Genomic DNA, 26,628 nt, shown 5'->3' on the forward strand with positions numbered 1-26,628 from the left:
TGGTGGAGCAGACTCGATGGACCAAATGGCCTAAATCTGCTCCTGTATCTTATGGTTTTATGCTCTGGTTATGCTTTTCAGTAGCAGTGACTGGAAATCTGGTCAGAATTGATGAATGCTGCAAAATACAGAGAGATCTTGGATAAAAACCTGCTAGCCTTTGACAGAAAGTTTAAACTTGGAGGAAGTTGGTCTTTCAGCAAGACAATGACTCAAAGCACACTGCCAGAACAACTGTGGTGCGGCTTCAAATGAAGAAAATTAATGCCCTTGAGTAGCCCAGCTAGATTCTTGACCTTAACCCCATTGAATATCACTGGCAAGACCTCAAGATTGCTGTCCAGCGCCACAAGCCCAACTAGTCTGGCCGAGCAATTTTACAAGGAGGAATGGGCAAATCTTGCTCCATCATGTTGTGCAAATGATGAGACTTGTCCAAAGACTACTGGCTGTAATAGCCGTGAGAAGTGATTCAACGAAGTACTGAACAAGGGGGATGAACACTTTTGAACTCCTGAGATTTCAGTTTCTGAAGTTTTAGTTTCTTATGCTTTATAATTTTCCCTGTTTTGGGGCTCTACTGCAAACAATGAACATGTGATTTACAAATACTGATTGGATAAAGTCAGCTATACAAAGTGACGGTGTCTAGTGCCCTACAGAATAGCCCTGACATGGGTACCTGAGACTATCATTCCCATTATGCTGCATACAGTAATATTGTTGTGGACGGTCAACTGTACTCTTGTCCAGATGCTGCCTGGCCTGCTGAGTTCCTCCAGCATTTTGTCTGTTTTGTTGAAGGGAATATTGAAGTTTGCCAACAATAAAAATACTATCAAGCAGTTATGCAAGATAAGTGAATCCTAATGATCATAAGGCTTTGAAACTGTATTTATAACAATTTACATGCTTTAAGAGGCAGTTTGCTATTTAAGCTCTTCTGCCTGGCACATTGCCACACAAGCATCCAGCTAGAAATACATTTTTATTACTGGAAAAAATTTGCCTTGAACATGCAAGGCCTACTTATGGCTCACCTTCAAAGCATGTGGTATAAAATTAAAGACAATGCACCAACTGATAACATGCAAACAATGCTTACAAACATGAAGCTGATTTCCTAACACTTAGGTTCTTCATCATGAAAGCAATTTGTGGTGACTAAAAATGTATTTAGGGGAGGTCAGCAGGAGACGCTCATGGAGTGAGCACTGTTTCAGATTCGCTCCATAACCTTTACTTTTCTTAACCTATGATCACCCTTATTTAACTTACTTTTACCTACACCAAAAGATTCTTGCTACTTTTTTGGATTTATCTTTAAGAGTTTATTGTGAATTTTTGAAGAAATGAATACAGAAATGGCTCTTAGATCTAAAGGGCGAGAACCTGGGAAGGATTCTAACCGGAACGGGAAGAAGAAAAAGACCGATCCTAAGCACACTGAATTGACTTATGAAATATTACTGGAGGTTTTAAATGAAAAATTTGAAGAATAACGACAAATTTTTAAACAAGATATAAAGGCTTTTCAAGATTATATGGATAAGACGGATTCAGTCGTTAACCAGCAGCAAGTTCTAATCGCAACTTTGCAAGAGGACGCTCGGAAGCAAGACTTGATAATTGAAAAACTGGAGCAGAAATTACTTTCAACGATTAAACAGGTGGAAACACTTAAAGCCAAGAGTGTCGACTTTGAGAATTGGTCCAGAAGACAAAACTTATGCATACTTGGTGTCCCGGAAGGTATTGAACAAGGGGACCCCTCGAAGTACTTTGCTCAACTTTTAAAGGATGCGTTCCCTTCTATATTCCCAGACAGTCCTCCGTTACTTGATCGCGCTCACAGAATTATGTGTCGATCACCAAGTGCTTCAGCTAAACCACCGGTTGTAATTGTCCGATTTCACTATGTGCATGTTAAAGAGCAACTTATTTGTGTGGCTCAGCGTGTAGGGATGGTCAAATTTCAAGATCACAATTTTCGATTAGTGGAAGATTTTAGTCCAGAAGTAATGAAGGCAAGGATTCTTTTTAATCCCCTGATGTCCGAATGTTTTGAGAAAAATCTAAAACCTGCACTCTTATACCCTGCGAAGCTCAGAATCTTGCCTCCGAATGCACCACGGTGTGTTTTCCTTTCAACATCTGAAGCGAGAAGCTTTCTGAATGAGAACTTCCCTACTGCTACGGATTCTCATCTCTAATAAATGAGTGATTTTGATCGTGCAAGATGGTTTTTGTTTCCAAAACCAGATTTTGTTTCTGGCTATTGGTGTAGGTTTACTCTATGTTTTATACTCTTATTAAAGTTTTTTTTTCGACATACTAATCTTTTTATTTTACTTACTTCAACCACTGTACTTTATCTTTGGTCATTATTATTAATCCTTCGAAGGTGAATTTTTTTTACTAAGATGGTGGTTTCTTCTCTAAAATATCTTCGGCTTTTTTTATTTCGCCATTTTGTTTCTCTCGTCTTGTTCCTATAATGCATTTCTTATCACAGTTTAAATTTTTTTTGGTTTTGTTTGGGTTTTAACCCGATTTATAAGTTACTAGTGATTATATTCTTTTTGTTTTTTTTACTACCAATTATATTAAGAAGTTTGGTTTTAGTATAGTGATTATTATTTCTTTAGAGTTTGGGTGGATCTTTTTTTTTTATCCTTTATATACAGAGTTGTCTTCTGCTGATATGGGGGTAGATTTAGTTTCATCTCTCTTTTTTCCCAGCCTTTTCCTGGCTGGGGTGTCTTTTTTCCTCTTGGGTGGGGGGTGGGGTTTTTTTTCTAAATCTTATGTTCCTTTCATCAGTTTTTTTTTTAGTTTCTTCATTTGGGCTGATTTTAAACTACTAAAATGTCCGTGATGTCATCACTTCTGGGTCGGCCCCTTATTTTTGTTCCTCTTCCGGGTGCATGAGTTCATAATTTGGTTAACCCTTTATATACCAAAGGGTTGATTTCAGAAATATGGCTCAGACCATTAATTTTGTCTCTTGGAATACTAATGGCTTAAACCATCCGATTAAATGGAAAAAGATTTTCAAAGTATTCCAAAGACTTAATGCTCATATTACTTTTGTACAAGAAACTCATGTGAGGAAAGAGGATAATTATCACTTTTTTAGGTTTTGGAGGGGTCAACAGTACCATTCGAATTCGAATGCTAAAGTAAAGGGAGTTTCAATTTTTATTGACTCCTCTATTGCATTTGTCCAACATGATATCTTTTTGGATCTGAATGGTGGATTTTTGTTAATTACTGGCTTACTTTTTAACAAAAAGGTTGCTATGGTTAATGTTTATGCTCCAAATGTGGATTGTCCCAATTTTTTTAAGTCCTTATTTACTTCTCTACCTAATCTAAATGAATATAAGTTAATAATGGGTGGTGACTTTAATTGTTGTTTAAATCCTTTGTTGGACAAATCTATATCTACTCAGACTTTACCCAATAAGTCAGCCACTTGTATTAACTCTTTTTTGACTGATAATGGAATTTTTGATATTTGGAGATTTCGGCATTCTAAGGACAAAGAGTTTTCATTTTTCTCACATGTTTATCATTCCTACTTGAGAATTGATTATTTTTTTTATTGACTCCTGTTTTATTCCATCGGTAATTGGTTGTAATTATGATATTATAGCCATCTCTGACCATGCTCCATTAAAACTTTCTATTAAATTTAGGGATACAGCTTCTAGTGCTAGACAATGGCGATTTGATTCTACCTTACTGCAAGATCCGGATTTTATTAAATTTATGAAGGAACAGATCGATTTCTTCTTTTCAACTAATTCCACAGATGATATTTCTTGCGGAACACTTTGGGACACTTTTAAAGCATATATACGTGGACAGATTATCTTCTACTCTGTTGGTCTGAGAAAACGCATTAAGAAGGAAACTCTTTTATTGGTTGATAAAAATTAAAGAGATTGACAAGAAATATTCAATTACTCCTAGTAAGGAGCTTTACAAACAAAGGGTTGAACTTCAAACGGAACATAGTTTATTACTTACTTTTTCGATTGAAAATCAATTAATGAAAATCAGATCTATTTTTATATACATAGTGATAAATCAGGTAAATCGTTAGCTAGTCAATTGAAGAATGCTTTGGTCAAACGTCAAATTACTAAGATCTGTCAGCAGAATAGGGATCTGACAGTTAACCATGATGAGATAAACAAATCATTTCAAGATTTTTACACCTCCCTATATCATTCCGAATTCCCTCATGATCATAATACCATGTGTGATTTTCTTGGGAAATTGAATTTTCCAAAATTATCATCAGATGATCTTTCAACATTAAAAACTCCTATTACGGATGCAGAAATTAAAGGGGTTATTTCCTCTATGAATTCTGGGAAAGCACCAGGTCCAGATGGGTATACAGTAGAATTTTTAAAATGTTTTTCCGCTACTCTTCTTCCTTGGTTATGCAGGGTTTTTGAAGAAGCAATTAGATTGGGCAATCTGCCACAATCTTTTTATAGAGCTTCCATTTCTTTAATATTGAAGAAAGATAAAGACCCTACTGACTGTGCATCCTATAGACCAATATCTTTATTAAATGTAGATTCCAAGATCTTTTCCAAGTTACTGGCATCCAGGCTGGAGAAGGTTTACCCAAAATTATCTCGGAAGTTCAAACTGGTTTTATTAAAAATCACTATTCTTTTTTCAATGTTAGGAGATTATGGAATATTGTTTATACTCCTTCACACAGCACTTCGGAATGTGTCATTTCATTAGATGCGGAGAAAGCATTTGATAGAGTTGAATGGCCATACTTATTTAATGTGCTTGAGAAGTTTAATTTTAGTCCGACATTCATTTCCTGGATTAAACTGATAGATCATACTCCAGTAGCCTCGGTGCTTACTAACAATCAAAGATCTCCCTTTTTTCATTTATTTCGGGGTACTAGACAAGGCTGTCCTCTTAATCCATTATTATTTGCTATTGCTTTAGAACCCTTGGCAATTGCTAGCAGAGAATCACAGGACATTTTTGGCATTAATTGTGGGACAGATATACATAAGCTATCATTATATGCAGATGATTTATTATTATTTATTTATGATCCTGAGAAATCCATCCCTGCAGTTATATCATTGTTGGCTCAATTTAGTGATTTTTCCGGGTATAAATTAAATCTTAATAAGAGTGAACTGTTTCCTTTAAATAGACAGGTTCCAATTTATGGAAATTTACCTTTAAATTAGTTAATGACTCTTTTATTTACTTAGGGATTAAAATCACAAAAAACTATAAGGACTTAAGGTTAATATTTACCCTTAATCGATCAGATTAAATGCTTGTTTACTAAATGGTCACCAGTATCTTTATCTTTGATAGGTCGGATTAATGCTATTAAGATGGTTATTTTACCCAAGTTCTTATATATATTTCAAGTGGTACCAATTTTTATTCTGAAATCTTTTTTTGCTAATGTTGATTCAAAAATTTCCTCAGATATATGGCAGAATAAAAATCCTAGATTAGGTAAAAAAATATTTACAGAAGGCAAGGAAGGAAGGTGGATTGGCATTGCCTAATTTTAGATTTTATTATTGGGCAGTTAATATCCGATATTTGATATGTTGGTTAAAAGATTGGGATATATCTTTTAGCCCTCATTGGGTGAATCTGGAAATTAAATCTGTGCATGGATTTGCATTGGGTTCTATTTTAGGGACTTCTCTTCCCTTTGCTCTTTCTAAATTGCCGAAACGGTTAAACATACTTTATGTATAAGGTTTCAATTTCAGAAATTTTTTGGGTTGACTTTGTTTTAAATATTCCTATTGTATCCAATTGTTTTTTTTATCTTTCTATTACAGACCAAGCTTATTCAGCTTGGAAGACTAAAGGATTACTATGATTTTCCGATTTATTTTTGGATAATTGTTTTATGTCTTTTGAACAATTATCTAATAAATATAATTTGCCTAGATTTCATTTTTTTTTTAGATATTTACAGATTAGGAATTTCTTAAATACTGTACTTCCTATTTTTCCAAGTTGTGTGTCTTCAGGTATTTTGGAGAATTTGTTTGAACTAAATCCTTGTCAGAAAGGGCTAATATCAAAACTTTACAATATAATTATGAAGATACGTTCAGAGCCCTTCTATAAGATTAAAAATGATTGGGAAAGAGAACTTAACCTTACTATCCCTATTGAGAATTGGGATAAAATTCTTCAATTAGTTAATACATCATCTATATGTGCTAAACATTCATTAATATAGTTTAAGGTTGTGCATAGTGCTCAGATGTCCAAGGATAAATTGGCTCATTTTTATTCCTATATAAATCCTATTTGTGACAGATGTCATTTTGAGATAGCGTCTTTAACTCACATGTTCTGGTCGTGTCCACTTTTGAAAAAATATTGGAAAGACATTTTTGATATTATTTCTACGGTATTGAACATTGATTTACAACCTCATCCTATTACTGCAATTTTTGGTTTACCAATGATGGACTCACTCCATTTATCCTCTTCTGCTTGTCGAATGATTGCATTTCTTACTTTAATGGCTAGAAGATCTATTTTGTTGAATTGGAAAGAAATTAACCCTCCTACCGTACTTCATTGGTTTTCTCAAACTATGTTATGTCTAAATTTAGAAAAAATTAGAAGTGTTGTATTTGATACTTCTATTAAATTTGAAAAGATATGGAGACCATTTATTCAATATTTTCATATGATGTAATATGACCCTGTTCCAAACCTATTTGTTCTTCCAGTTTCGATTTTATATATGTTGAGAGGATCAGAGTTGACGACACTGATGATTTTGTATTTTTGTGAGATATTATAAACAACCCTTTTTTTGTTTTTTCCCCTTATTAGTTATTAGATTAGTTTTTTTGAATATTTTTTTCTTTTTCTTTTTTCTGTTTTTTTTAAATATATATTATGATATACCTAGGTTTGACTTGTTTATTTGTAAATTGTATCGTCCATGATTTGGGAATACTTATTTATACTGTAACCATTGCTTATGTATTCTTTCATGTTCAGTTGAAATGTGTATGTTTGTAATCGCATTATCTATGTATCCATTTTATTTTGTTGATATTAATAATAATAATAATAAAAAGATTGAAAAGGAAAATGTATTTAGGTATTTTGTATAGCAAAAATAAATGCATCTTAAATTACCCAAAAATAATTAAGCCATACACTACAAATAGAAAAACAAAAACTTACAAACTGTGTAAGCTGGTTAGTCCTCCAAAGGCACCATCAGCAATGTAGCTGACTTGGTTATTTCCTATATATAACTGTCCGAGCAGACTTAGACCAACAAAGCTGGAATCCTCTAGACGTGTCAGCTCATTAAATGATACATCCCTGTCAATGGAAAACAATAACGTCATACAGAAGGTAAAATGACTGCTGCACAATTCATACTCAGTATACACTCAGGCTACTTTACTTGCTCCCTCCTGTACCTAATAAAGTGGCCACTGAGTGTACGTTTGTGGTCTTCTGATGATGTAGCCGATCCACCTCAATGTGTTGTGCATTCAGGGATGCTCTTCTGCACACCAGTGTTGCAATGTGTGGTTACTCAAGTTAATGCCTTATTCCTGTCAGCTTGAATTAGTCTAGCCTCTTGTTAGCAAGATGTTTTGCCCACAGGATCATGTCGCTCACGGGATTTTTTTTCTTCTCGCACCATTCTCTGTAAACTCTAGAGAATGTCTGTGAAAATCCCAGGAAAACAGTGGTTTCTGGGATACTCAAACCATCCCATCTGGCACCAACAGTCATCCCAGGTACACATGAAGTAGCCATTCAGTGTATTTAAGTACTCTCAAACTCTTTTTCTCTCAGTCCATTAAATTTCTTTAGAGACCAGTTAGACTGCTAGGAATGAAATGGTTTGATCCCTGGTCTGGTTATTCAGCAAAGAGGCATGCTTTACTTCAGTAAATTTGTGGTATGGGCAGGATTACAGCTGACTGGTATTGAATGCCATCAGGAGGATACATGTAGACCCCAGGGATAAATGCTTTCTGCTAAAGAGGAGACTTTTACTCATTACCCCACCCAATATTCAAATTATCTGTAGATTTTTATTGTTCAAGATCATAAAATCAGCAAATTGTAGAATTCCTCATAAGAGAGCAACTGAGAATATGGCTGACAGAAATGTCAATGTTAACAAGTCCTGGCAGTGCCTAATTCACCAAATTAACATTTATTATTTTAACTATCAGAGGGAGGCGGAGCAAAGTTAATATGGTGCTAAACAGCGACTTCTTTGCTTGCATCTTCGGAAACAGCTCTATTTCCATTTTTAATATCTTTATTTTTTCCTTTCAGGGTTCTTTTGAAGACCCTGACCTGGAGTTACACGCTGACTTTAGTTCTTGGCAGGAATGGGACCCGTTCTCAGGGTTTAAGGTCTGTCAATTGTCTGGCACGCCAAGGGTCCGTCCTGAGAGTCCGGCTCAGATTTGGAAGCTCTGGAGATGGGTGGATCGAGGTTCGGTGTCACAGCAGGACGCCCATGTGTTATCAAGGGAGTTGGGATACTGCCTGAAGATCCGAGATTTTTGCGATCTTTAGGCACGGAGCTTGAAAAAAAACGATGCAACAGACTTCCAACATCATAAACCAGTGAGCTATTTGTTATGTCTCCCTATTCACTGGGAGAATGGAGACACCTCCTTCTCCATTATTAGGGAGAGAGCGAGCCTGTGGTATGTCGAATACCGGGTGAAACTTGAAGTCTTTGGGGTAACTGCAAGTCTATGTCTTTGCTATTGCTTTGTTCATGCTTGAGTACTCAGTGCCGGTGACTGTGTCAATGCTCAGTTTTTTTTGCTGGTGGGGGGGGATTGTGGCTCGCTGCTGCTTACGTGTGGGAGGGAGGGGAGCTGGGAGGGACTTTGGGGTTCTTACATTTTACTGTCATTCGTTCTTTGGGGCACTTCTGTTTGCGTGGATGTTTGCGAAGAGAAAGCATTTCAGGATGTATATTGTATAGACTTCTCTGACATTAAATTGGACCTTTGAATCAGTATAACTACAAGTGTTCAAATTTCAGCTGTCAGGTGTACTTTACAGTAGGTTTTACACAGCAGTAGTAGTGTGCTAGAAAGCCAATAGACTTTTGTTTAAACTCATTGTTAGAATATTCTTGACTGCCCAGCAAGAATCCTGCAAATTTCATTTATTCCTTTTATTTTCTATAGTTAGATCTGGTCACCTTTATTAAAATATAGAATCAGTCTGTATAGAAGGGCTACAAATATGTTGATCCAGTCTTATCAGCTCCTAAAGTCAAAATTAAAAATGTGCCTCTGACAGTGACAGTTTGTTTCCAGCGACAGTAGGGAAACCACCCAATTTGCTAAAGTGGGAACATTAGAAGCACTGCAAAGCATAATTATGCATAGGTGAGCTAGATGGAATTGTTAATCTATGCACTATTCACATTAAAAGAGATACATTACTGTTTTTCACCTAAGGACACAGTACAAAAGCTGACCGATGATGAATATTCTAGAGGATTTGCCTGAAATGAACTACTATGAAAATCCTATACCGTCAACTCCTACAGAATTTGAGGTCACCAGGGTCTGGTCAGTGACCGCTGAATTAAATGTTCTTTGGCACCTATTTCATGCCAGCAAAAGTCTGCTAGGGTCCATACCTAATAAAAGCTAAGGATTTTACTGAATTCTCCCTCTCCTGCATACAAAGAGCTAATCTAGTACATTTTTTTATGTGCAAGTAATCAACATTAATAATAGTGTACGCTTTGGACAGTTTCTATCTTAATGAGATCATTGTTATTGCAACTAATCAAAAGATAGTTATCCGGTTTCATCACACTCCTTACTGAAAAGCCACAAGGTATGCGAGCTGAAGTAAATTTATTTAGAGATTCAACCGTGACAGGCCATTCTGTCCTCATGGTGTACAGTTCTGGTCACCGAATTGTAGGCAAGATGTCAACAAAATAGAGAGAGTACAGAGGAGATTTACTAGAATGTTACCTGGGTTTCAGCGCCTCAGTTACAGAGAAAGGTTGAACAAGTTAGGTCTTTATTCTTTGGAGCGTTGAAGGTTGAGGGGGGACTTGCTAGAGGTGTTTAAAATTATGAGGGGGATAGACAGAGTTGACGTGGATAGGCTTTTTCCATTGAGAGTAGGGGAGATTCAAACAAGAGGACATGAGTTGAGAGTTAAGGGGCAAAGGTTTAGGGGTAACACGAGGGGGGAAATCCTTTACTTAGAGAGTATTAGCTGTGTGGGTCCAGCTTCCAGAGGCAGGTTCGATTTTGTCATTAAAAAAAAATTGGATAGGTATATGGACAGGAAAGGGATGGAGGGTTTTGGGCTGAGTGAAGATCAGTGGGACTAGGTGAGAGTAAGCGTTTGGCACAAACTAGAAGGGCTGAGATGGCCTGTTTCTGTGCTGTAATTGTTATATGGTTATATGTTTATAATTATACCTATGTGACCAATTGATCTACGTTTTCAGAATGTGTGAGGAAAATGGAGCACCCAGTAGAAACCCATGCAGTTACAGCGAAAACATACAAACTCATTACAGACCATGAAGGATTGATTTTATAATCCACTAACAGATACTAAAATTTTGTAAGGTGCTCTGCAGCCAACTAAACAGGAAATGATCCATAAAAAGCAAATGAGGCCAACTGGATTTTGATGGTACTGGTTGATGCAGGATTGTTGATCATGAAATCAGGAAAATTCCTGTCTCTCTATGCATGTGAGCTGGCTTCATAAAATGCAAGGTATAAACCATTGAACAATTTGTACGTTTTTTAGCTAGTTTTCAAGATGTTTTCCAAATCACAGGGTATTAAATTACCAACAAGTCTCATTTGAGCAGACAGCTCCAAAATTAAAAAACAAAATCTCACCCACCACATAAACAGCAAGTCATTTGTGGTTTTAAAAATCTTGCATCTCACGTCACATAAGAAACAGAGCTTTGGTCATCCTCGTGAAATTTTTAAATGAAAGAAATCTCAATCACATTTTGGCATGATATGCACAAAGAAACTGGAATGGAATAAAAAGGTACACACAGCTCACTGAGTTTTTGGCAGAACTCCCAGGCATCTGGACTGATCTTGCTGATGGCATTCTGGCTGAGATTGAGTTGCTGCAACATCAGCAAGCCATATAGCCATCCTTTCGTTACTTCTGTCAAATTGTTAAAATCCAGTTGTCTGGAAAAAAATGGAGAAAATATTAGCATGCATTAGGCTGAAAATTGGGTTTTATTGGGTTCTTTTTTACCTGTTTGTCATGCAGTTAAAAATCAATTTAAAGCAATGAGGCCATGTGGCTAGATTTTCTGGAATGAGAGCCAACTGCGAGGCCAAAAAGGTAGAAAGCAGCTCATTTTACAAACAAGTTTTCACATATTTTGCTGAACCAAGTTCTTCATTGTTTAGCATAAAACTTTGGTTAAAACTGTAGTGAGGCCATCTATAGCTTATTAAGCTCCAAATAAAATCTTTCACAACATTTAAAGATTTACAAATGAGTTCTATTTTGGGCAATGTAATTATTCATACACAAATATCAAGTAATTACAAACTGTTCTCACAAAATCTCGATGTTGCTTAGTCCCCAGAAAGCTCCATCCATGAGCTTACTAATGCCATTTCGCTGTAATCTAAGAGATTTCAAAGCACTGAGCCCTTGAAATGCAAGGCCGTCCACTTTTTTAATTTTGTTACGGCTAAGTTCCCTGCAGAAAAACAAAAAATAATTGATCTTATAGTATTTTTACCTTAAACAAAGATGAGTAATATCAGCATGGGGAGAGTATTAAAAAAACAAGCATTTAAATAAAAATTCCATTTGATTATGTATCTTATGTAATTTTGGTACAACACAAACTTACAAGTGTTGGAGACGTGGCAGCTTAAACATCTTGGAAGGAATAGCCGAAATCTTGTTCCTGTTCAACTTCAAAACTTGTAGAGTATTGGAAAGATTGTCAAAGCACCCAGGATCCAGAGTGGTTATTTTGTTATTGTTGATATACCTAAACATCACACTTTTGGTTACACTACTGTAAAAGTATTTCAAAAGACTTTCATAACACTGTTCATTGAACAAATCTAAGCTGATTGCTGAAACTGGCCAATGGCTCCATGCCTGTGCATTCTCAAAAAACAAAGTCCTCTGAGCAAGGCAAAGATTATCCAGCTCAGTAGCCTTGAATGCAGACTACATCCCGCTTATGGGCAAGCATCCTTAACTATTTTTAACAGTTTTATATGACATCAAAAATATTTGTATTGTATTCTCTGCAATCTGAAACACTCCAGAAAATAGTGTTTTCTTTTGTTCTTTATAAGTATTTAAATGTGAATAATGCACACCAGTATATTACAAACAAAAACAGAGTTTCCTTCAATTAATTTGAAGGCAACTTGTAGTCCAAGGAAATTTGAGACAGCTTAATTCATATTTTGATTTAATTGCACACTAATTTGGTCAACTATTCTATAGCACAAAGTTTATTAATTTGTACCATGGAATCAAATATATCATTACAAGTTGTCAATATTACTCATGATAACTTATGAATTAATCTTCAATCTCATACAATCTTTAGCAGGTCTTGTGGCTGAAATTTTCATAATCTTCTGCTACATGGATTTTCATAGCTACACGGATGAATTAATAACCTGCTTATCTGTGGGAAATTCCACGAATGTATAGGGGCGGTCATCATTACCCATAACCAAGTCCTTGTCATCTGCTCTAACTTTACTGACCTTCAGTCCTGCTTAAAGCTCTGTTACACTCTTGATCATTCAATCTCCTGTAGCCTCTCCATAATCAGCTTTCCTTAGAAAATACCCCTCCTAATCACTGCTTTTGTTTTAATGCCATCTCAGGAAGAAATTCAGTACATTTTGTACATTTTGACAAAATTAATTCAAGTTGTTTGTCATTATAGGCACTTATGCCAGAGTAATCTCAGAGCAGTATCTATTCTTCCAAAAAGAAAATTTAGAGAAACCAATTGATTTACAAGCTCTCTTCACCATAGAGCACAGCTACAGGCAGTGCTGTAGCAGGAAAGTAACATCCAGCTGGGGCCCCCAACTAAACCATGCTCTCTTCTTGCTGCTACCATCAGAAAGTGGTACAGGAGCATCAGGACCAACACCACCAGGTTTAGGTGATTAATTACTCCTCAACCATCCGGGCTCTTGAACCAGAGGGGATAACTTCACTCAGCTTCACTCAACCCACCACTGAATCTGTGGACTCACTTTCGAGGACTCTTCCTCTCATGTTCTCAACATCTGTTGTTACGTATCATGTCTTGTTTTCTTTTGTTTTAGCCATCTGTCTTTTTTCCTACATATTGATGATCTGCCCTATTGGATGCAGCCCTTCACTGATTCCATTGAGCTTTTTATTTGCTGTGAACGCTTGTATGTGATGATATAAGTACTTTGAACTTTGAGAAATCCACTCAAGAAGGATTTGTCATTGCAAACAGACTCTCTATACATACAAGATTTTTTTGCTTAGTGTTAAAAACTACCTGTGCTAAAGCTCAACTCCTTAAGCTCAGAGAATACATTTAATACACTTACAAATATCGAAGTGGTAAATGAGGAAACTTCTTCAATTCAAAAATCAGATTGTTACTGAGATCAAGTGTTTCCATGGATTGAAATGACATCAGCTGTTCAGATAGCACTTCAGAAATTTTGTTATTGGATCTACAGATGAAAATAAAAACAATTAGGCAAAAACCCTTTAGGAGATAGAACTTTTGAAATAAACATAAAAATATAGGCATAAAATATCAATATGTATTTTTAAAATCAACACAACCTGTTCTTGTCAGACCTTAGTCTAAATATTAAATTTTTAAGCAAATTAGCCACCCAGAGGATACAATGTTTGCTCTACGTACCTAATCCAAGTAGAAATGCAAATTTCTAACAGGAAATATGCAAAGTTAAAGACATTTTGCATGGTGGTGTTAAGATACAGAAAAATTACTTTTCAAAAAAGCATTTGGCTTTGAAAGGCAAATGGTTAATATAGAGCAGACAGCGTTCTACTGTTGATTGAGTCAATAGCCAAAAAGCAAAGAAGCATGCAGATGGGTTAACAGAAATGTAATCCTGTGCATTAAAATCTCAATTGATTAAAATGGTCCCTCATCTAAATTTGCTCTCATGTGATGCTACCAAATAAGAGAAGAAATTAGTGGACTTCTTTAAAAACTACAGAATGACCAGCTCTAGAGTCACTCTGCTTCACATAATCAGAATCCAGAACCTGTAAATTTACAGATAATCACGAAAACCCGAAAGTGCTCTTTCAGCACTTATTGTTATTCGAGAATGTACAGACTTTTTTTCTTGTCATTAGTCTCTAAACAATGCAGTATAACAACTATTTTACATAGCATTTACACTGCATTAGGTATTATAAGTAATCTAGAGATGATATAAAGTATACGGGAGGATGTGCGTGGGTTATCGTGGATCGGGATCGAAAAAAATCGAAGTTCTTCCGAATTAAGTCGGAACAGGTACATCCACTGTTATTTAGTGTCAGTCAGTCAAACATTTGTCTTAGTATATAGTATATATTTTACCTTTCTATGCATATAAAACGCTTGAGAACACGTTTCAGCGCCGGGCTTGGGAACAGAAGTTCCCAAGTTTGATCCAGTGACAGACCGCTATCAAGTGCGCTCTCCACCATGCCAGGTTGATGTGGAAGATCAAAAACCCAAAACCCCCAAACACAATAATTAAACCACTGCGTTGCTTAGTTATAATTGTAGCTTTCATCGGGGCACAGCTTTTCTCACTTTATCCTTTAAAATTGTTCCGATCGTTGACTGACGTAGCTTAACACTTTTCCAATGACCGATGTCGTTTCACCTCTTTCCAATTGCTTTATTATTTCCACTTTATTTTCAATCGTTATCGTGATTTTTTTCGTGAACAGGAACACTGCGGATTCAGATCTCTGCCGCTGGGTCCTAAGGTCCACTGCATTGAGACAGGTTGAAAACGGGACTTGAGCATCCACGAATTTTGGTATCCGCAAGGGGTCCCGGAACCAATCCCTCACTGATAAGGAGGGCCGACTGTACTTAATGTTTAATCTATGATGGGTATTTAAAAACATAAAAGGATTAATATGCTCTCATGCTTTGTTCAGCTCCAGAATACATTTTGACGTTCAGCTCCTAGTCTCATTAAATCTTAGCTCAAATAAGGTAAGTTCTCTTTACTGTTGAACTAGGAGGAGGAATGACATTTGCTTCATCATGGATCCACAAGCCAGCAACTCTGCTACAAGAATCAACTGAACAATGTATCCTTGGCTTTTATGGCAAATTAACATAATGCGCTCCATTCACACAAGTCAAGTGATGAACTGTGTGAATAAATTTACTCTGAACCTTTCAGAAGCACAGAAAGAGGGATAAACAATAGGTCACCACATTAATCAATCATTTTAACCAACTACAATCAGGATTTAAGCCCTGAAGGGCTGTGGTCCAAACCATTATTGTTTATTCATTTCCATGGACGCTGCCTGACCTGCTGAGTTCCTCCAGCAATTTGTGTGTATTGCTTTGGATTTTCAGCATCTGCAGGCTTTCTTGTGTTTTCACAAACCATTAATTGTCTTTGATGAATTCTATTCAAATCAATGCGAAGATACTTGCCACAATCTAAATGAACAGTATCAGTATTCACCAGGGAGATGGAGAGTTACAGGCAGTGTATGCTGATACAAACATATTGAGTCTATCAGGAAGATATGATAGAGATTGATGCACACATTAAGGTGAACAAATCTCCATGGTCTAATGAGGACCCTTATATTAATAGCAGGTAAAAACGGTAGACTAGCCACTACACACACAAAATGCTGGTGGAACACAGCAGGCCAGGCAGCATCTATAAGGAGAAGCGCTGTTGACGTTTTTGGCCGAGACCCTTCGCCTAGCCTAGCCGCTAGATTAGATTAGATTAGATTCAACTTTATTGTCATTGTGCCAAGTACAGATACAAAGCAAATGAAATGCAATGCTAATATAACTCAGGGCAGAGTTCATGTGGCATCATCTGTAGGGAGTCTGTATGTCATCCCTGTGGAATGCGTGGCTTTTCCCTGGGTGCTCCGGTTTCCTCCCACAGTCCAAAGACGTACTGGTTAGTAGGTTAATTAGTCATTGTAAACTGTCCCATAATTAGGTTAGGGTTAAATTGGAGTTGTCAAGGGCTGCAGCTTCAAGGGCCAACTCCACACTGCATCACTAAAAATAAACAATAGGAATGATGATCAACTGGAAATAAGAGCTTACTAGTCAGCATGAGAAACTCTACTTTATGAACTGGAGGGTTTTTTTAAAAAAAATACAATTTTACAATGAAAATTGATGATGGCAAGGTGGTAGACAATGATTTAGATTGGTTTTAACAAGGGTTTTGACAAGGTCTTGATGGGAAAATATTCAAGTTTTTTTTTTGGCAAACTGAATTCAAGATTGGCTTAGTGATAGAGGCGGAGGTTGCAGTGGATGGCTGTTTTCCTGGATTGGTGTTGAACTTTTTTGAGCTTGTTAGATCCAACTTGGGCGAGAATGTCTATGGTATGGCAAGTTGATAACCAAACATTTGTGGAGCTGCAGACAGCAAGAATGAGCTAAAGATAGAGCGAAAATCATCAGCTGGAAAACTGGGCAGAATGCCAATGAAATGGTAATTAATCCAGACAAATGAGAGTAATGTATTTGGAGTCACCTAAAGTTGGATGCACTGATCTGCAGAGGAAATATGGGCTGCAAGTTCATAATTCCCTGAAAATGGTAACATGAATAAATAACACTGTAAAGATAACATTTAGCTAGTTTGGGGAGGGGGACTGAGTACAAGAGATGTGACATTTTGCAATTGTGAAAGGTACAGTTGTGTGCAGTTCTGCTCAGATTATGGAAAGGATCTAGTAACAGTAAAAAAAAGCTGCAGAAGGAAATTAAGAGTCATGAATAGGGTAGATAACCAGCCCCCCTCCCCACCAGGTGGAAAATGTCAAGTACTAGAAGGCAAGAGTTTGAGGAAAGTTTAAACCGATGATTAACAAGGCACTTTTTTTTTTAAAAAAGTTGCCTGGAACTTTGTCAGGAAAGATGATAAAAGCAGATATGATCAGACATTTAACACCATTTCTGCTGGTCCCAATCATTACGCATACAACTCAATTGTTTTAGAGAATATGATATACTGTATAAACCATACAAGAGCGAGCAATTGATCTGTCGCGGTTACTCAACACGAGTGACAGCTCAGAGCACATCTAAATGCCAATGTTGAGGGGTACAGGATGCAATGCAAAATTAAGCAGTACCACCATTACTTACTGAATTTAAAAGAGCAATCTACAGTGCCATTTCATAACTAGGTTTTTACTGGACTCCAAATAGTCAGTATTTACAGAATGGGTACTATGACAAAGTCCAAATAAATGTGACAATATACAATGCATATCAAAACCAAAGTAGTGAGAGCAAAGCCCAATTCCTCAGTTTTAAAAACTGGAAAAGAAAAACTTCTTACATCAGAAGAAAACATTGATAAATCAGATTCACAACTTTAAAACACAGCTAAAACAAAAGTTATGGAATCTGATTATGCTTCAGTTACGTATCCCACACCTTCATTTTGACTTTCAAAACAAAACTTCCTCCAAGAGCTTAACCACATCCAAAGCTTACAGATACAATCAAATATCACTGCATCCCTTCATAGTCCACTCCAGATAAATCAAACAGATGCAAAACAGTGGTGTTTAAAAGGATAAGGAAGCTAAACCAGATGGGGTTTTATATAGCACAGGCATAAGAAAGGGCAAAATGCAACTGCCATGGCTATCAAAGCAAGATTTTTTTTTTGCTCACTAACATGCAACCCACACTAAATCTTGCATCTGCATGTAGAGATGCAGTTGCACAAAATCTCACTGACAATATAGCTCATCATTGTGTAACTTCATTATTCAATCTACCCATGGCATTTGATTAGACAATTCAAGGGAACTCAACATAACCGATTTGATCCAAATCGCCTAATTCTGCTCCTGTGACATGGTCTAAAAGTATCTGAAAATGCACCACATTTCAATGGAAAGTCTATAATCAGTTATGCTGCAGCTAAAGATCAGATATAGATCAAAATAATGTATAAAGATTTTAAAAAGCTATGTCCATCTGCTTTTGAGAAATAACAGTAACTGGAAATAATTTTCTGAACTACTTAATCAAAACAGGACCAGCTGATTTTACAGCGTGCTTGTTAAGGAAAAATGAAACAGAAGTTTAGTTAAACACAAGCTCATCCTGGGATCAATAACCAAATCATTTTGAAGATACTGTGGAAGTTGCTTCTACCCCCCCCCCCCCCCACCCAATTTGCTTCACATAAAACAGCACTTGGTAGTCGGATGCAGGATTTTACTCTATCTTACTTCAGAGTTCAGTTTTAAATCGTCCAAGTAGAAATGTCAACAAACTCGCATATTTTCTGTAAAACTCAGAAAATACAAACTGTTTATAAAAATAGAAATTCTAATGCTTTATTTTCACAAATAATAATAAAGTAAAACAAAATACTAATTGCTATCAGATTCTTGATGTGCACATATCAGGATATCCAGCTCTGGTTCTCTGCTGGTCTGACACATGGTGGTTGCCACACATGCTTAGTTCACAGGAGGCAGACATCTTGACATTACTTCCACAAAATGTCTGTGCGCATTTAAGGTCCGTGAGCACTATGAACCACCGAAGTCAAAAATACATGCTGTAGGAAGGTATGCTTTTGAATCCATGAAGTTTGTTCTCTATTCTCACAGTGAGATTAGTAACTCCCTTCATGTTCTGGGCAGCATTATGATGCAGTTGGAAGAGCTGCTACCTCAATTTCAGTAACCCAAGTCCAATCCTGATCTCAGACTTCTGTGGAGTTTACACATTCTCCCTGTGATTGTGGGATATATCTCCAGGCACTCCAATTTCTTCCCACATCCCAAGAAAATACAGTTTGATGGTTAATTACCATACAATCCAGGGTAAATGAAAAGGACAGCATGGTAGTGTAGTGATTAGCACTGCACTTTACAGAACAGGCAACCCAGATCAATTCCTATCACTACCTGTAAGGAGTTTGTACCTTCTACCCATGAATGTGTGGGTTTCCTCTAGGTGCTCTGCTTTTGTCACACAGTCCAAAGATGTATCGGTTAATTGGTCATTGTAAATTCCCCTGTGATTTAGGCTAGGATTAAATCAGAGGATTGCCCGAAGGGCCAGAAGTGCCTATTCCTTGCTGTACGTCAATAAAGATGGGCAGGGGTGTTCAGTGGGCAGAATAAACTGGGTTAGAATAACTAGTGGGTGTTGGTTATTAGAACCATGGAGCATTACAGCACAGAAACAGACCTTTTGGCCCTTCTTGGCTATGCCGAACCATTTTTCTGCCTATAACTCTCCATACACCTCTCATCCATGTACCTGCCCAAGTTTCTCTTAAATGTTAAAAGTGAGCCCGCATTTACCACTTCATCTGGCAGCTCATTCCACACTCCCACCACTCTCCATGTGAAGAAGCCGGGGGTAATGTTCCCTTTAAACTTCACCCCCTTCGCCCTTAACCCTTGTCCTCTGGTTTTTTCCTCCCCTACCCTCAGTGGAAAAAGCCTTTTTATCACTGTTTGTCCCCAATCCCTTTCTCTTTCCATAACTATGACTTCAACTCCCAGATATATCTTCCCTAAAGGCAGATGTATTCCCAAAGCCTCCAATCCCAGGCCAAATCTCTATTGGTTCTCAACCACTAATATGTAAATTACTCAACTTTGTCCACCTGCTCCATCAGTGTAGAACTGGCAGAATAAAGCTCCCACATGAGACTAGATCTATTCGAATCATATACAATGCCCAAGGCTGAATCACAGAAGTTGACTCTCAGCAAAGTTGGTGGAGAGATAACTCAAAATGGTGAAATGCAGTAATATCACAGTGAACTTTCATGAAATGACCGAATTTGGCAGGATCTTGGAGTTATGCATAATTCAATGAACCAAAAAGTGAAATATGATCAGTAATTTTTCATTTCTATGTTAATTTTATTGAGATACAGCACGGAATAGGCCTTCCGACCTTCGAGCCGCACTACCCAGCAACCCTCTATTTAACCCCAGACTAATTACAGGACAATTTACAATGACCAATTAATCTATCAATCTGTACATCTTTGGACTATGGGAGGAAACTGGAGCACCTGGAGGAAGCACGAGGTCACGGGAAGAAAATGCAAACTCCTTACAGCAGGAATTACATTCCAGTGGGAATTGAACCAGGTTGCTAGTACTGTAAAGCACTGTGCTGACCACTATGTGCACGATTTTTTACGTATCATTTTAATATAAAGGATCCCTTAGGTTTCTGTGACTGACCAACAATTATGGTATTAACACTGGCAGCCAACACCCAAAACCTCAGCAGTCTCAAAGAACATTTGCACCACAGGAAATTACACAATAAAGCAATTTAAAACAAAAGATAGACATGAAGAGGTTTTCTCTTTATCTATACATTTTATTTGCACCTAGTTTGGAAGTTATATTGTTCTTGAAAGGAATGCAGATTAGTCTAAATGATACCTGGACTCCTCCAGTTAAATTACAAAGAGAGCTAATTTAGAAAGTTACAAGAAACTTTTCAGGACAGTAAAGAGAACAGATAGGCCAGATAAAAAGATATTACTACACTATCTAGGATTAGGAGTAGAGCCTATAATTCAAAGTCAGGATGTTTCAGGACTGAAGTTAAGAAACAATACTATATGTAGATGTTAGAAATGTTGAAATCTTCAGCAAAATGGCAATGAAATTTAATTGGTCATTTTAAGATCTAGGAAAAAAGTAAATCGGTATTTTTTTTCCATTGGAAGTATAAAAGTTTCATGAAAAAGCAGGCTGCAAAGTACCAGATTACATATCTGCTGTGAGCTTGCTGAATGACAAATTAGATCCAAGCAGCAAAATGCTCTATCTTCCCAAGGACCAAATGAAACTCAATATAATCCACAAATTTAAATTGTTCACAAATATACATAACCTGAGAAATTACTTGTCCTAATTCGATTCCTAATATGATCAAAACCCAACAATCCATCATAAGGACAAACAGCACATTTTTGCTTGATTAAACTCTAAATCAATCTCAACTAACTCATTCAAATATCTTCCAGGAAATCAAGTCTCCAACCTTAAAACCCTTCTAATTTCTTCTTATTGTCCAAATGAGAATGTTATTTTCAAAAAAAATTGCACAAAGCAAATTGTTCTACAGCCTTATTATATATTCTGCCAAGATTAATTAATAGAACTAAAGCTATATTTACAGACTTCACTGCGAGTCACCTCATTTCACATAAGCCCTGCAATAGTTTTAAAAAGTCAAGCATGTTCCATGACTTGCAAAACAGGGACTTAATGGAACTTCTCAAATGGAATATGGAGAATTGTAAATTACTTGCCCCTTTGCTGCAACCTGATACCTGGGTCCAAGAGACTTTTAGAGATAATGCAGAACAGGCCCTACTTAACACTAGCCTCATCATAGGGCAATTTACAACGACCAATTAACCAACTAATCTGTAGGTCTGTGAACTATGGAAGGAAACTAGAGCACCTGGAAGAAACCCACACAGCCATGGTGGAACATACAAACACCATTCAGACAGTACTAGAATTGAACTCTGATGTCCCAGGCTGTAATAGTGTCACACACACACCGCTACAGTACCATGGCTAAAGGAGGCCCATTAAACGAGATAATCTGTTGAAGGAACTGTTGGAAGGGCAGCATTTGTGTCGCTCCAGATTCCAGACTCTGCGGTCTCATATCTCTATTAGACAAATCTTAGAACGAGTGAGCTGTTCTATCACAAATGGCTAACAAATTTGGTTCGATTAACTTTGGAATTTAGAGGAAAAAGGGGAGATCTTGAAAGATACAAGATACTAATGGGGCTTGACAGGGGATGTTGAGGAGTTTGAACTCGGATGTGGTAACAAAGGGATGGACAATTAAAATCAAGGGATATAGGAAATTTTTCTTGTGTGGAATTCTATAAATTAGAGTTGTGGAGACCATACAATTGGAGCTACTTAAAGCACTTTTGAAAACGAGGAACTGGCAGAGAAGGCAAGTTGAAGTGTGGGGCAGAATAGCCACGAACATATTAAATGGTGTGGTGTGCTTGAGGGTGGCTCTCACTTTGCTGTGCTCTTTAGTCTTGTACTTGCAATATGGTATTTGACAATGCATGCAATGTAGAAATGGTGAATCTCTAAAGCCAAAGACAAATGCAAACTGTAAACTGAAACTTGTTTATGCATTTAAAATGGGCTCTTTGTGAAGAGTTGAACCTGAAATCCAGTCTGAATAGAGACACTAACCCAAGATGGTTCAGTCTGCTCGTATGAACCATCAGCACATTCAAAAAAACTTCCACGCAGTTTTGTCTCTGGATCCTCAGATCAGAAACATAATGGCTTCTGAATCATAAAGGCCCAAAACAGTGAACAAAGGTGCAATTTCTACCAGCTTCACTGTTATATCTATTAACCTGCCTGGGCATGCACATTTGCAGATCTTCACTTAAGACTGTACAGGTTTCTCTTTTGACATTTGAGTCTAAAAGTCTGCCAGCAGTGCAGCTTGGAATCAATAGCTCTGAATATTATTCAATCTTACCAGAATTGTTACAGGTGTTACAGAGTAAATGGTAGGGCATTGAGGAATGCAGAGGAACAGAGAGATCTAGGAATAACTGTGCATAGTTCCCTGAAAGTGGAGTCTCATGTAGATAGGGTGGTGAAGAGGGCTTTTGGAACGCTGGCCTTTATAAATCAAAGCATTGAGTACAGAAGTTGGGATGTAATGCTAAAGTTGTACAAGGCTTGGAATTTGCAGTTCTGGTCACCGAATTATAGGAAAGATATCAATAAATTAGAGAGAGTGCAGAGACGATTTACTAGGATGTTACCTGGGTTTCAGCAATTAAGTTACAGAGAAAGGTTGAACAAGTTAGGTCTCTATTCATTGGAGCGTAGAAGGTTGAGGGGGGATTTGATCAAGGTATTTAAAATTTTGAGAGGGATAGATAGAGTTGACGTGAACAGGCTGTTTCCATTGAGAGTAGGGGAGATTCAAACTAGGGGACATGATTTGAGAGTTAGGGGGCAGAAGTTTAAGGGAAACATGAGGGGGTATTTCTTTACTCAAAGAGTGATAGCTGTGTGGAATGAGCTTCCTGTAGAAGTAGTAGAGGCCAGTTCAGTTGTGTCATTTAAGGTAAAATTGGATAGGTATATGGACAGGAAAGGAGTGGAGGGTTATGGGCTGAGTGCGGGTAGGTGGGACTAGGTGAGATTAAGGGTTCGGCATGGACTAGGAGGGCCAAGATGGCCTGTTTCCGTGCTGTGATTGTTATATGGTTATATGGTGACAGGAACTACTTTCACTGAATCTCCCCAGCTTTATTAGACACACCAACTTTTCATCAGCATTAGAATTTGTGCAGTTACATACACTGAAGTTAACAGAACAAAAAAATTTAAAATTATATGGATTAGCATTGTTCCAAGTTTATATAATTTAAAAGCTTGTTTAGCTTAAGTCTGGAGACAATTGTATGAGTAACTACCACACCTGAAGAACAGGAGGAAGCAATGAGACAGGGAATTCCCTTTCTATCTGAGGGGAGCAGCCTGGCATTTTTCTGTTTAAATTCCTATTTTAACCAATTCTCACATATTGCTTTAATTGTAATTTATTGCGGGAAGTCTTAATCTTGATTCATTTTTCCATCTCAAATTCTGTACTTCTCTTCTTGCTGCTGCCTTCATGAAGGAGGTACAGAAGCCTTGGGATGGTCACCACCAGGTTCAGAAACAGCTATTAACCCTCAACGATCCAGAGGAGATAACTTCACTCACCTCAACACTGAACTGATTCCACAACCTATTGCCTCACTTTCAATGACACAACTCATTCTAAATATTATTTATTACTTATTTTGTTCTTCTTGTTGTATCTGTACAATTTTTCTTTTGCACGTTGGTTGTTTGTTTGCCTTTGTGTAGTTCTTAATTGATTCTATAGTGTTTCTTTGTATCTACTGTGAATTCCAGAAAGAAAATGAATCTCAGGGTAGTATATGGTGCCATAAATGCACTTTGATAATAAGTTTACTTAGAACTTTGTACTTTGGTTTTCCATACAATTTTAAATACCAGTGTAGATGTTTCTGTACTTAGGACAAAAAAAGATAGATATGATGCATTTCAGATTAAAATAGATACATTTAAGTCTAAAAAGAAAGATGGATATTTGGACAAAAACATCAGGGGAGGCGAAGTTTCCATGCAAGGAAATTAAAGGATAAGAGGAGAAAAACAGGCCAATTCCTAAACCACCACTGTTCCCATGGGCACACTAATGCAAAAATATAACTTTTAATTTATTCCTTCAACCCCATCTCACACAGTATTATCATATTTTACATTTTGTTTCTCTTGATAAGCTTCCATCACAATGAATTAACAATACCACTGATGAAGTTTACATCAGCAGACATGAATTTCTGCTGATAATCCAACTACCTCCAATAGAACTACTTGGTAGGGCAACACTTGGCTCAGTACAATGTAGAAATAAATACAAAATACCATGGATTCCACTTAATAAGGACACATCTTGCCCAATTAGGAGGCTGTCCCAATTAGCTGAAGTTTCATAAAATAGTTAAATATAAAGACACTGAGTAACAAATTTTGTATCTAAATGAAATACAGAACAAATTAGAACACTACCATAGCTCGACAATACTATAAAACTATTAGTTTGTAACAGTTATTGAAGGAATTCATCTAGTGTACATAATGAACAAAATCAGCACAGACACCTAGTGCAGATAAGACTGCCTTGATGCAATGATATCAATAATTGCATCCTCCAGATCTTCATTTTCATTGTAGCAGTCAAGATGATTATTCAAATTTTCCGGTATTTCTAAGTCTGAATGCTTGAAATTTCTGAGAGAAACAGCTCTGAATTGTCCTACCAACTTATTTCTCACCAACTATCATTGCTTTTTGAATACAAACACACACAGATACTTTATTTAAAAAAATGTTTTCTCCAAGCAAGGTGTAGCATCTAATGACTACACAAGTGTGCGTGACTGATGCTAGTTGGAACCTTTCTGGCAAGTCTCCTGCCCTAATTAAGCAGCATAGTTCCTCAATAAATGAGTTTCAATTAGTTTGTGTTCTTTAAGAGTTGTCCCAAATAAATTACTGCTCTGATTAACCAATGGCCTAATTAATCAGAATTTGCTATATATTATTTCATGAGTTACTTCTTTAAAATCTCATGTCTGTGCTACAAATTGAGGAAAAGCTTACATTACAACACTAGTCCATGAGCAGTTCCTTTTAAATTGAAATTCCAGTATCATTTAGTTTACAGAATTAATGCAGCTGGAAATATTACAAGCTTCAAGGATGCATTTATGCCAATCATAATTTTATGCAACTACATTTTTGGTATTCAAATATGCAAGAAAACATCAAGCTACAACCTGAATGAAACAAGTATTTTCCCAGACTTCTTTCACCCATCCCCAGTAAATCGTAATTACAAGTTCAATCTTTGGCCAGTCTTTGGGGAAATAAACACTTAGGTTTATGTTGTTCAAGATCTAAGCACCATCTAAAAGGATCTACAAATTCTTTGCAATTGTACAAGATCAGATGCAAAATTTCACCATCCAAGTGTTCAATAAATCAGGCCAGTGCTGTTAAAGCCGACTCCCCTCTATTGTGATGTTCTGCGGCATACTAGAAAAGAGGAAAAGCACAAGTACAACTTTCTTGTATATTCGAACCTCCAGAGTCTGCCATGTGTTACAGATAAACTCAGGCAGATTTTTTTAACAGATGAGTAATTTGTAAAAGTAAATTATTTTGAATTTGATAAACATTGTAATTTTTAATTTTAAGGACTGGACCCAGATCCAAATACAGCAATGGTCAACATAATCCTAATTAATTGAACTTTCAGTCTACAAAGAAAATAAACTGCCCCAATCTCCCACCTATATGACTGTTCTAAAGGTACTATACACTTGAAAAAGAAAAATCAATTCAGATAGTTTATGGCACTTCTATATTAAATCACTTGTCTTCCAAGAATGCAATCAACTGGCTATTTTTAATTACCAAAGAACATACCAAATTAAACTTTCAATAAATCATCCCAAAGTAGAACAGTAGTGACAGCTAATATTTTTGGTAGTCACTGTTGTATCTTTATATCACAGGCTGAATAAAAAGACTGCCAGCGTTTCCAACTATGTTTAAACTATCTTGCCATTTGTTGTTAACACTGAGATAAACATTCCATATGTTAAACCAAATATAGAACGGTACAACTAAAATTACAGTTTAAATAAACAAATT

The 26,628-nt window shown here is 36.8% G+C and overlaps 1 protein-coding gene across 1 annotated transcript in view; it reads right to left on the minus strand.

Moving 5' to 3' along the window:
- Positions 1-26,628, minus strand: part of lrig3 (leucine-rich repeats and immunoglobulin-like domains 3) — a 78,877-nt gene that overhangs the window by 25,083 nt on the left and 27,166 nt on the right. Inside the window, exons 4-8 of the mRNA XM_059977512.1 lie at positions 13,653-13,781; positions 11,936-12,079; positions 11,636-11,779; positions 11,109-11,252; positions 7,243-7,386 (exon numbers count right to left, since the gene is read on the minus strand). Coding sequence (XP_059833495.1) covers positions 7,243-7,386; positions 11,109-11,252; positions 11,636-11,779; positions 11,936-12,079; positions 13,653-13,781 — 705 coding nt within the window. The remainder of the gene's footprint in view (positions 1-7,242; positions 7,387-11,108; positions 11,253-11,635; positions 11,780-11,935; positions 12,080-13,652; positions 13,782-26,628) is intronic.

This window comes from Hypanus sabinus, chromosome 8 (assembly GCF_030144855.1).
Source record: "Hypanus sabinus isolate sHypSab1 chromosome 8, sHypSab1.hap1, whole genome shotgun sequence".
Classification (NCBI taxonomy): Eukaryota; Metazoa; Chordata; class Chondrichthyes; order Myliobatiformes; family Dasyatidae; genus Hypanus; species Hypanus sabinus.